Source organism: Ixodes scapularis, unplaced genomic scaffold, assembly GCF_016920785.2.
Source record: "Ixodes scapularis isolate PalLabHiFi unplaced genomic scaffold, ASM1692078v2 PGA_scaffold0__279_contigs__length_252992795, whole genome shotgun sequence".
In the NCBI taxonomy this organism is placed as follows: Eukaryota; Metazoa; Arthropoda; class Arachnida; order Ixodida; family Ixodidae; genus Ixodes; species Ixodes scapularis.
In genome coordinates this window covers 52,991,670-53,004,141 of record NW_024609835.1, presented here as the reverse complement: position 1 = coordinate 53,004,141, position 12,472 = coordinate 52,991,670, and the positions used below count along the sequence as shown (strand labels likewise).

Sequence of the window (12,472 nt, the reverse complement as noted above, 5' to 3'; positions counted from 1 at the left end):
CTGTTATTTATTGTTCAAACCAGTAAAGAGTAGAATACACCTAGGAAATAAATTGTGTCTCTTAGTGATAATGATCTGAACTGCAAATCTGTATTCGCGATTAAAAATGTATGCTTTATTGTTGTTTCCGTTTATCTATGGCATGATGTTTTCTGTACCCCCCTGCATGATGCCCAACGGCGCTGCAGGTATTCATGTAAATAAAAAGAAAAAAAAAAAGATTCCGAGAACACTTGGAGTTCAGTAACAAACTAGGTCTCCTACCCACTTTGATTGGTCAGAAAAAACGTTTCACTTCTAAACGAAGTATTCCAATTCTAAATCATTTCGTGCTCTAAGCTTTACTCGACTGCAAGCCCATCTAGTCGATCTCACAACAGATGAGCTGTCGATGTTCAAACCAAAACCAGATCGTCATTTAAAATATAACCTGAAATTTTTAATCTTTCGAATGTTCTTTCAAATTACTTTCGAATAGTCCAATGGATGTAGTGCAGGGATATTACCTCCAGAGGTGTCCTAGCACGCTCCTGCAGTGCATGCCGTAATATCTTATCACACCCTATCCTAGAGCCAGTAAATGACGAAATGAGAGGGCCGCATGCCTTTAACTTTCTACTTTTACCGATCAGACGATACAATGATCAGTAAATGCCTTTATGCCTTGACTGGCTGAAGGTTCTATCCAAAGAGCGCGAAACGCCCGTTCACGTAACCATGCAGCTAAAACCATTACTGCGCACTTCTCTTTTTTTATTCCCGCAAACCCTTCAAAAGCGGCGAATCTCACGAATCTTTGGAAGAGCTATCGTTCCACTTTAATAAAGCTCCAGTACCGCCTTACTGACCAATTCTAACTACGGTTAATCTCTGTCATTGTTTCCGTACAGCATAGCAGCGCAGTTTTCAACATGCCAATGCTCTTTCGTAAACACCGCGTGAGGGAGGCGTGCCTTGATATACGAAATGATCATGAAGCATTCGCGCACATTTGTTTTTGCCAAGTTTGAGGATAATGAATTTAACATATGTAATGAACGCACTATTAAGAAGAAATATTTCTTGACCTATTCGGTGACCCAAGTAACCAGGCTCGATATAAAATTGACCGTAAAAGTCGACGCATCCATTTAGCAATCTAAACTTTTCGTCAACGATGTATTTGACAGGTCGGTTTTTTTCTTGTGAAATTACAAAGCGTAGCTGTCTTTTCGTAAAATATAGGGCCAAGAAACTTGCCAGAGTTAACGGCGGGCGACGACGCAGATGACCAAGTCCAGTAGCAGGGTGTTTTTGGCTTTCGTATTGATAGATGGTGCCACCTCCTTATAGTGACGGCTCGTGACCACCGTCGTTTATTAAAATGAACATAATATTTCTTGAAATGTGCCTTTGGTTAAAAAATAATTCCGGGGAATAAAAGCAATCTTTAAGGTAAAAAGAAACGGGTCTGCATAACGACGGCGCTTTTACTGCCGACGAATTTCGTCTGCCTGTCGTTTGCTTTCTTTCGCTGGTCGGCTGCACCTTCGGACACCGCTCCCGATGCAATCTATCTATACGAACGCCAAGCACACCCCGCTACGGGACTTCGTCGACTGCCTCGGCGCCCGCGGTATACCCTGGGAAGTTTCTTGTTCCTATTTCCAACATAAAAAGAGCTGCGCTTTGTAATTTTACAAGAAAAAAACGACCTTTGATATACACCTTTGACGAAAAATATAGATTGCAAATGCAAGCTTCGATTTTCACGGTTCATATTAGATAGAGCCTGATGACTTGAATTACTCTAAATATGCAGAAACGATGATATCTTCTGCAAATTGAACTTCTCAGCACGTTTTGGTTTTGTGGAGCTGTTAAATATTTTATGTATTTATGTATTATGTATTTACATATTATGTGATATGTATGTATTTTATGTATTTATGTATATTATATTAATTATGTAATGCATATTGCCGCATAAAGACAAAACCTTTTTTGTATAAAAGTAACAACGAAGAAGGAACGTTTTGTGGCAGCGTGTACGTGCTTTATATACATATATAAAAAAGTTTGACGGATTCAATTTTAAATCCACCGGATAATCCGTACGAATGAAATAACAAAAATACTAAAAAAATAACCCGTTCATATTAGTAATCGAATAGCTGGGATTTGATGGTTGCTGACGTCAGCTCGTGGTATGAGTATAAAAACTAATTTTGAACCAACATTTCTTAAATTCTCTGTTAGAAAGGAGACCTCTCTTCAGTATTATCCACATGGGATGTCAAAACTTTTAGTTTGTCGCTGAAGGAGGAGTTACACATTTTAACAGAGTGTTTTGACATCATGCCCTGAACTTCGGCCGTATAGCTTGTGTTGAATAAATATTTTTGTTGATATTAAAGCAAAACACAAATAACTGTAGAATACGAAGCATTTTTCTTCGACATCAGTTATTGTATTCGAACCGTCAACATCTGAGTGAACTTTTAAGATATAACAGGAGAGTCGATCTCTTTTAAAAAAGTCGTCAATAAGACGTTTGTAGTTTAGCATCTAAAATTCGATGCGAAAGAGTATATTGCCGAAAAAACAAGTGGAAAGATGTGAAGCTTTCTCGATGATGAAGAATTCAAAACCTTTTCCTGGGACTCCAGCGAATTACTTATTTGAGGATTTTGTGAAGTTTTTGTTTGCCCCGTCTTGGAGAATGAAGAAGTCTGCGGAGGCGGAGTCATGGAATTTCCCCTGGAAGTAAAGGATGGAGTACCTGATCAGACACATGAAGTAGGCACGGTCAGCTAAAGAGAAATAAAGATTTCTCGAAAAAGACGTATGCGTCAGCTGCGCAAGAGTAATTTATCAATTGCTCCAAGACAGCAAATCTCTGGTATTCTCATACACAACGTATGATGCACAAAGCATACAGGTGCAACGAGACTCTGCTAAAGCCGAGAATGGGAGATTTGAACTCGCAGGTGTCCTTGTTTAAAAATGCTCCTTCTACAAAAATTAAGATATTCATTGCTCAATAAATACGTAATTATTAGTGATAACGTTTATAAGATATAAAAAGATTATGTAACTTTGGGCTAACTTAAGGGAATCGAAAATATGGAAAAAGCAAAAACGCCGAACTGATTCACGAACACCTATTGAGCAAATGCTAGTTGGGATAATAGTTCAAGAGAGAAACTAAAATACCAGTCTCCTTAGTGGTTTTATTAAAAGTTAGAAACAACTGGCTCTCAGCAAATCACAAAACAAAATCATTTACCCTAAGGTATTTTTTGCACTTGAGAAACAAAAAGAACAGCGTTCATTATAGAGGAGCTGGAAATTAATTAATTGGCATAGAATATCAGCCATATTGCTAAAAAAACGGCAACTTACTTCTTCAGTAGGAATGGCCTCCACAGCTCGCAAATATTCCTCGATGGGTCCCGTGCAATTGTATAGTTGCCGGGGCGGAGGTACGTCAGCTCAGAACTTTCCGCCTTGTACAACGGCCAGTCAATGCCAGAACCTGGGATTACTGGCTTTCTGGGTGGATAATACAATACGGAAGCATAAATTTAGTTTCACAAGAATACCTTTTAGTAGAATACTTAATTGGGATGAGAAGCCTAAGCACGGCGACCGCTACCCCTATCTATGTTTGATGTTATTATGCCTGGTTTTAAACAAACGAAATGCATTTGTAGTGCGCAAGTGAGCTGGTGTATACCGACCTTTGAAACAATTCGAGACTGAGGAACGCGAAAGTTGACACCAAAAGTGGTGACAAGTAGACACCAAGAGTCTTGGAGTCAACTTTCGTATCCCTCAGTCTCGGGGTGCTTAACATTATAAAGTTGAAGTATACCAAACCAATTCAACATTGAAAACATACTTAATCGTATTTATTCATGAATAAGCATAAGCAATTGTAATTATCTAGATTTTCCAGGCGGTGCATTGGGAATCAAACACCGGGCAGTGCGATCCGCAGACCGACGCCCATGCTTGGTACCAACGGCGCTGCGAAGGGGAGGCGGATAGGAACGAAATCAGCTGAACTAAATATGACTCAGCGGAGCCAGCGGTAGCGGGCGACCGTAGGCTCGCTGGTTCTTGTTATCGCATGATAGCGCGTAGCTCCCTACATGATGTCACGACGCCGCTAACTAAAGGTAAAAAAAATGAAAGCCGCTTACAACTCTCCGTAACGCCGAATTAGAGCGCAGCTCTTGAGGAGGAGGAGGGAAGGGCACTGGGGGGGGGGGTTAAACTAACCAGGGGGTGTCACGTGACCTTGGGGGTCACGTGACCCCCAATGCCGATGATGTCATCACTGACGTCACTGATGACGTCATCCGTGACGATGACGATGCTGGTACCGATTACGTCATTAGTGACGTCACTGATGACTTCACCAGTGATGATGACGATGACGATGCGAATGTCGGTGACGTCATCAGTGACGTCGCTGATGACGTCATCAGTGATGATGACAATGACGATGCGGATGCCGGTGACGACATCAGTGACGTCACTGATGACGTCATCAGTGATGATGACGATGACGATGCGGATGTCGGTAACGTCATCAGTATTGATGACGATGACGATGCGGATGCCGGTGACGTCATCAGTGATGATGACGATGACGTGGATGCCGGTGACGTCATCAGTGATGATGACGATGATGATGTGGATGCCGGTGACGTCTTCAGTGATGATGACGATGACGATGTGGATGCCGGTGACGTCATCAGTGATGATGACGATGACGATGCGGATGCCGGTGACGTCATCAGTGATGATGACGATGACGATGTGGATGCCGGTGACGTCATCAGTGATGATGACGATGACGATGTGGATGCCGGTGACGTCATCAGAGATGATGACGATGACGATGTGGATGCCGGTGACGTCATCAGTGATGATGACGATGACGATGCGGATGCCGGTGACGTCATCAATGATGATGACGATGATGTGGATGCCGGTGACGTCATCAGTGATGATGACGATGACGATGTGGATGCCGGTGACGTCATCAGTGATGACGATGACAATGTGGATGCCGGTGACGTCATCAGTGACGATGACGTCATCGGGGGGTCACGCGACATCGGCGGGGGTCACGTGACCTCGAGGAGGGGGTCACGTGACCTCAGGGGAGTCACGTGACTTCGGGGGGTCACGTGACCCCCACGAGGTCACGTGACCCCAGTGGGGGGGCTCGCGCGGTGCATTATGGGACATTTCCCATGATGCGCCGCGCGGTTACGCCGACGGCGACGGTGACGGCGACACCGCTCAAGCCGGAAACGGGCCCCTAAGAGCTGCGCTCTAAAAAATGAATTGATGTCATCTATGTTACGTAGAAGGCCGCGGCAGTTCCACTGCAAAATGCCTATATGCTTAGCCCCCCAGTGTAGAGTGCATATAAAAACTGGTAAAAAAAAGCCGCTTACAACTCCCTGTAACGCCGAATTGCAGCGCAGCTCTTGAGGAGGAGGAGGGAAGGGTACTGAGGGGAGGGTAGACCCCTCCTCTTCCTCCTCCTTCTCCTCCTCCTCCTCTCATTCTTCAATATGCTCCGGGGGGTCACCTGACCTCGGGGGAGGGGGTCACGTGACCTGGGGGGCCACGTGATCTCGGAGGGTCACGTGACCTGGGAGGTCACGTGACTTTGGGGTGACCTTGGGAGGGGTCACGTGACCTCGGAGTGACCTTGAGAGGGGTCACGTGACCTTGGGGGGTCACGTGTCCTTGGGGTCACGTGACCTTGGGATGACCTTGGTTACGCCGACGGCGACGGCGACGCCGAAGCCGCTGAAGCCGGAAACGGGCCCCTAAGAGCTGCGGTCTAAAAAGAATGAAATACGTTTACAACCTCTTGTAACGCCGATTTAGAGCGTAGCTCTTGAGGAGGAGGAGGGAAGGGTATACCCCTCCTTCTCACCCGTGCCCTCTCCTCCTCCCCTCCTCCTTCTTCTTTTACGCGCGAAACGCGCGTCGTCACGCGACGTTCCGGCGCGGGGCCGAAACCTCACGTGACGTTTCGGTTGGAGTCACGGTGACGTTTCGGAACGTGACTTCCACCGAAACGTCACGGTGACGTTTCGACACGGTGACGTTTCGTCACGGTGACGTTTCGACACGGTGACGTCACTCGCGCCGAAATGTCGCGCGACATTTCGGCGTGGTGCCTCAACGTCACCGTGATGTAATATGGGACGTTTCCCATAATCCACCGCGCGGTTATGCCGACGCCGCTCATGCCGGAAACGAGTACCTAAGAGCTGCACTCTATAAAACATCTCTAAGGTTGTGTTTACCGTTTTTATAAACCCAGGGAACCTATGAGTGTGTCGTGCCTGCAACGGATCCGATTTAAGCAAAAGCATCCAGTAACCAAGTATTGCAAGTCATAATAACGTACGTATGATCCCTGGACGACGCGTTGTGTGTTTCCCAGGCTTATTAGGACGATCAAGACGAGTATATTTTTATTTTGGGATTTATTTCGCGGAATGCCTTTCGCCTACTACAATCCTGAAAGGGAAATTAAACAGGTAATTAAAAAAAACGAGTTAGAGGTGATTTTTGCAGTATTTTTATCACCGTGAACTTGCATATTACATTCGTTATCCTTAAACGAAGTATCTAAACTCGAAAATGCACGGAAAACCTCCGACCAGTCGTTATGTCACAAAAAATATATTTCGGCCGCCAAACGCGTGTCGCTCGTTTGAGCAGCGCGTGCAGTTCCAATCTTGCCAGGTATGTTCCCCCGCTCTGACACCAGTCGTGACGTCTTATTCTCATTTTTCTGAGAATAGTAAGAGTGCGTGTTCATAGCTTTGATAGGCGCTGACGATGCGCGAGAGCGGAGATTTTGGCCAGGGCCGGCGCTACATAACGCGGGGCCCAGGGCAAGAAAGTAAAAAAAAAAAAAAAATGTCAACAAAAGTTTAAAAAGCAAAATCTGAAATTTAAAAATAACTTCGCTTATACTAAACATGAAGAAAAACGAGACGGGCACATTATCATGCGGTATATCTCTGGTGTGTATTTATTCAGTAGTGCTATGTGCAGATTGGCTTGGTTTTTTATATATGCAATAAATGAACAGAACAGAGAACTGAGCAATTACAAAGGAGCTATCGACGCACGCCAGCCATAAAGTCACAACAAGGAAAACGAGAAAATAACATTACAAAACATAGACTATACGAAGATATGAAGGAAAGCAACAATACACTACGCAAGTGCCGAGCCCAATGGGAATATCACACAGTCTAGGACGGGCAAGCTCATCGCATCGGAGAGCTAACACGGCACGTGCCACGTCCATGATGGCGCTATCGAAATAGCTGTGGCATTTTTCTGTCCGGGTGGAACAGTCCGGGTGGAATTGTGGCAACATAGGCATTTTCTGTCCGGGTGGAACAGTCTGCAAATCGGCGAAGGGCCCCGCACCCGTCGGCCAGCTATTTTTTCCTTTGGAAAACTCCACGAGGAGAGGTTAGTTTTGTAACACAGGAATTTTTCTGCCCGGGTGGAGCAATCCGCAAATTGGCGAAGGGCCCCGCGCCCGTCGGTCAGCTAACTATTTTTTTTTTCCTTTGGAAAATTCAGCAATGAAAGTTATCTGTAGTGGGGATGTTGAAATTTTACAAAAAGCTCAACCGGCGCGTGACCGCGGGGCCCCTCTGTCACTTGCGGGGCCCTGTCGTAAGCGCGGGGCCCGGAGCGCCCGCCCCGCTCGCCCATGCCTAACGCCGGCCCTGATTCTGGCAACTCCTTTTTAGGCGTAACGCTTTTGGGCAACCTGGGGATCCAAATCGTTGGCCCAGGTTGCCCATCTGCCAGATCGTCAGAGGTCATTTCCTCCGCGAGCGGCGCTCCGCCGCTGAAAAAGGCCGTCGTCGCAGCGTATGCGCAGAGGCTCTTGGGATCGCGGCGCCGGCGATGACGGTGAATAAATGGCTACGTCGAGTCATCCTACGGGTCGGGTACCAGCAAAGGCGTTGCGTGCGTGTGAGAATGCTTAGGCTAACACTAGTGGTAGTTAGCTTGCGTAAGGTGAGAAACATTCTAACCAGATATCGTTGCATATATCGTTGCTTTATATAGAACCTGGATGACGACATTGACACGAAGTCACTATAATGTAAATATTATATTGTACAAAGGTATGATTGTTTAATAATTATTGAAAAACAATTCGCTTACCACTTTCTCTAGAATACCGAATTACCTATAAACTATGATGTCTTCCACCCTTAAAAACAAAGCTAATTTTTGTAATTTATGGTAAGACGCACTTCATCAGCCATAGTAAACAGAAAACTTAGAGGGAAGGTCTAAGCGTCAACCTAGAAGCCACCAAATCAACATAGTTTATAAGACATCATGAAGCAAACTGACCGGCGTTAAAAGAAACTACTAACTACAGCGTGCCCACAAATCCGCATGAAGCGTTTAAAGTGACCGCATAAATTGGCCTGGTAACGTATCGCGTATAAATCGGGCACCGCATGGTGGCGTATCGCGCTACGAATTACCATAGAGGTGACCGAATGTGGTGGAAGCATTTCTCCAAATTTTAAAAAATATACGTACCTGGTTAAGAAGCATAAAAAATTGAACGATAATTTCTACCCACACACCCTTTGACTGGCGCAACAACCGACAGATTGCGGTAGAGGTCTCTGAGCATGCTTAACGCCCGGTGGCGTCAAAAGCAGACGATGTTTATTATAAAGAAACAGAACGCGCTGAATAAACCACATTAACTGGACAAAAACAAATAAAATCAATGGTTCGTTGAGTAATTTCCGCTATCTGACATCTGCTTTTGGCGCCAACGGACGATAAGGTTGCTCCGGGGCCGCTGTCGCCAATGTGTCGGTTATTGCGCCTGTCAGAGGGTGCGTGGAAAGCAGACGGGCGCCATAGGTAAGTTTGTTCTTTGAAAATTTCATGCGATGTTTCCACCACCTGCGGGCACCTCTGTAGTGCATAGTGAAGCCTATTTATGCGGTCACTTCAAAGGTTTCATCCGGATTCGTGTGCACGCTGTAGTTCAGTAATGACGCAGACATGAAGCACTTACCCGTTCCTAATGAAAGAGTTCCAGGCACTGACGAGCTGCGTCATGAAGGTCTCTTCTTCTGCCGTGTACGTTGCATTTGAGAATTTTTTCCTTAAGTACTCTCCTAGTTCTTTCGTGTGATAAGTTTTGTCTTTCAAAAACGGCAAGGATCCAGATGTGAACAGCAGATCGTCTCCGTGCACAACGCCCATCCATTCTGGCCACACAGTAAAACTCGGCCGATGCGCAAACATATATCTGTAGGTGCTTATTCCTTGCTGCGAAGCGACGTCTGCGAACAGCTTGGTCGGACAGTTAAAAACAACATCACCGAAAATTCTGCTAATTATATCTCCGACGCTTCGGCTGTCATGCTCGACATCGTAATCACCGAAGTAAGAACGAACAATCTCTCGTGCACGAGAAACCGGGATGTCAAAGGCAGGTGCCAGGGCAACTGTGACCGCAAGACGATAGTCTCCTTCCAACAGGGGTTTAAGTGCAGGGAACGTGTATTGTAGGTTATCGAAAAACAATGTCCCTTCGTTTAGAGTGGTTCCAATAAAAAGCTCTTTGAAATCAAGGTGTTTCCAGGTTTCTTCCATAAGTGGATGGTAAGGTAGGAAGTCACCTCCATGTACTGGAGCAAAGATTTGTTGAACAAGGTCCAGTGACTTCAAGGTTTTGTAGATGAACGCTGCGTCCAGTTTTCTTAAGCACTCAATCACATCTCTACGTTGGTCTTCCAGGGATTTTTTTAAGTTGTAACATCCAAGAGCGCTTGCCACTGCAGAAAATTTTCCAGTACCTTTGTAAGTTATTCCGAAGATTATGGAGAGTGGCGTGCCACTTTCCATGATGATCCGTTTGAAAAGGCCCTTACTGTGAGGCGAAACAGCGTGCATTCCTGCAGATATTCCCCCCGCACTGTGACCCTTAATCGTGACGTCATCTCGATCACCCCCAAAGTATTCAATATCTCTTTGAACCCATTTAAGCACCAAATTCTGGTCCCAAAGTCCCATGTTACCAGGCAGTTCTGGAGTCTCCAAGGACAAAAAGCCGAAAAATCCTAGGCGATAGTTGAAACTTACGTAGACAACATCTGTCAGAGACACGAAGTTTGCCGCATCGTAAAAAAACAAAGCTGAGTCGCCCCACTGGAAGGCCCCTCCTTGAATAAAAACAACGACTGGTCGTTTCTTGTCACACGATTCAAAGTTTGAACAGTTGGAAGTCTTTCGCCAGACGTTGAGGTAGAGGCAGTCCTCTGAGGAATCGGAGTAGTCCGATTCTGCGTCCCCCATAAATTGGACGTTCTGCTGCCAACACGGCGTTGGCTTTCTTGTAGCTTTGTACGTTCCGATCCAAGGTTTGACTGCATGAGGCTTTCTGAAGCGAAGATCTCCAACGGGTGGTTCCGCGTACGGGATTCCCAAGAAAGCGTCCACCAGTCGGTTGCCGACTGTGATACGTACACCAGCGACGAGCCCAGAATCCGTGCGAACGATGGGATCTTCACCTGCCACTGGTTTTAAAGAGCCCACGGAGCACACTGTCACGCACAAGATGAACAGATGAATGCCTGCTCTAAGCAGTACGGTTCGACAAACTTTCCCCATCAGTTCACCCATTGGTAAAACATGCGAAATTTCTCTTTCGAGCTTGGCGGTACTCGAAACACTTCCGTCTAAATCAGACTGAGCGAAGCTCGGCTCACAGAGAGCGTTTTATATCTTGTTTTTGATTTCGGTTTGATACGATCCTCCTTGCTTTACGAAGCCAAGGATTTCCTTCCTTGTTGGCGGCACGTGCACAGCCTCATTAAGTACGCCATGACCGTCCCGCCTGATATGTTTACATTGAGGTAGCATAATTTTGTATCGAGGTTCAGTTTTCCTGCGAGGAGTGTGTGTAAAGGACTCGTGATAACCTGCTGGGCTTCTCCACGTGCGGGAGGTCTCTTGTTTTGCGGTGCGTCTTATGCTCTTTGGATTTTATTTCGTTTATTTTCTGAGGGGGAGAGCGTCGTGTTTCAAAGCATCCTGTCCCCCGTTACGTTTTTTGTGTTTTGTTGTTTTTGTTAGGAGATCTCTTGCTGCCTGGCGTATCGGGTTGCAACCCAAGTGCTTTGGCGAGGCGCCGGGCTAGCGGCGATCATGAATGTTGGGACTACGGATTTGTCACGTCGTGTCTGTTGAAAACTTGACCAATGTTGACGCCGTCTTTGGCGCTCATTGAACGGTCGACATCATGGGACTTCGGCAGATTATAAAAGATTGGTTGGCGATTCTAGGAGACCAAGGAGGAGCCTTCAAATGCCCGAGACGGGGGTGAGAAAGAGCGATTTTTACCTGTTTCGTACAATTTTGACATTGGTCCAGAAAATGAAAATTTCCTCTGCTGTCTTCATAGAACTTGTGCATAGTTTTAACATATCAATAAATCGTTTGTACTCGACCTCGACCAAGCCTCCATCGCCCCCTGGGTACCTCAACGACTGACAGCCCGCACCATAACGAGGGACCAACAAACATTTAGCATCAACGACCCTTCACTGTGCAGTTCTATAAATGTCAAGTGCAATCTGTATGTATTTCTAATTTAATACATCATTCTACACTGGGTATGTACGTATCTATTTGAAACGTATCGCGAAGCCTACTTTGTGAAAGGTTTTAAAAAAGTAAAAAAATATATAGCATGCCTTTCGCCTTCCTTCTCACTACGTAAAACTATGCCCTGAAAAAGTTCAATGAGTTTTGTCAGGCATGTGCGACCCTTTATAAAACCATGCTGAGTACACAAAAAGTAGCTCTTTGAATCTAGGTATTTTAAAACAAGATTATACAAAACGTTCTCCCAAATGTTTACAACAAATACTACACAGTGAAATGGGGCGATAATTTTCTACGTTTTGTTTAGACCCATGTTTGGTAGCTGGTGTCAAGTACTCCAGTTTTAATACATGTGGAAGGTTCTTCTTCTTTCTACTTTGTGCGTCAATACCTCAATATGGCAGGTTTATTTTTTCTATTGATTTATAAAAAACGAAATATTTAAGTAGCAGGACAAAGCTAATATTAAAAACTCGATACATAAGTTGACGAACCTTTGGTTTTTACTGCCTTCTTAACATAAGGTCTTCTCAAATTTCGTTGTGGCTTCTTTAATCCATGACACTCTTTCTAATCTCTAACCATGACAGCTCTCCTAAGCAAAAAAATGTCATAAGACTGACTTTTTTCCCTGGAGGGGGCTAACCAGAATTTCTGACGTTAGAGGCAAGGGTAAAGAGAAAATATTTCCGCTTGCTTTACTAAATTTTGCTACAGTGCCTTCGCAGAGCTGTAAAGCATTATCTTCTTTATATTTCCAAAACTCTTA

At 45.2% G+C, this 12,472-nt stretch overlaps 1 protein-coding gene across 1 annotated transcript; it reads right to left on the bottom strand.

Moving 5' to 3' along the window:
• Positions 1 to 2,013: 2,013 nt before the first annotated feature.
• LOC115320512 (acetylcholinesterase-1-like) lies at positions 2,014 to 10,763 on the bottom strand. Its single transcript, XM_029980729.4, has 3 exons — positions 9,107 to 10,763; positions 3,385 to 3,534; positions 2,014 to 2,739 (listed from the first exon to the last, which is right to left on the bottom strand). The coding sequence occupies exons 1-3, from the start codon at positions 10,717 to 10,719 to the stop codon at positions 2,541 to 2,543; spliced, it is 1,962 nt and encodes a 653-aa protein (XP_029836589.2). The 5' UTR covers positions 10,720 to 10,763; the 3' UTR covers positions 2,014 to 2,540.
• Positions 10,764 to 12,472: the final 1,709 nt, after the last annotated feature.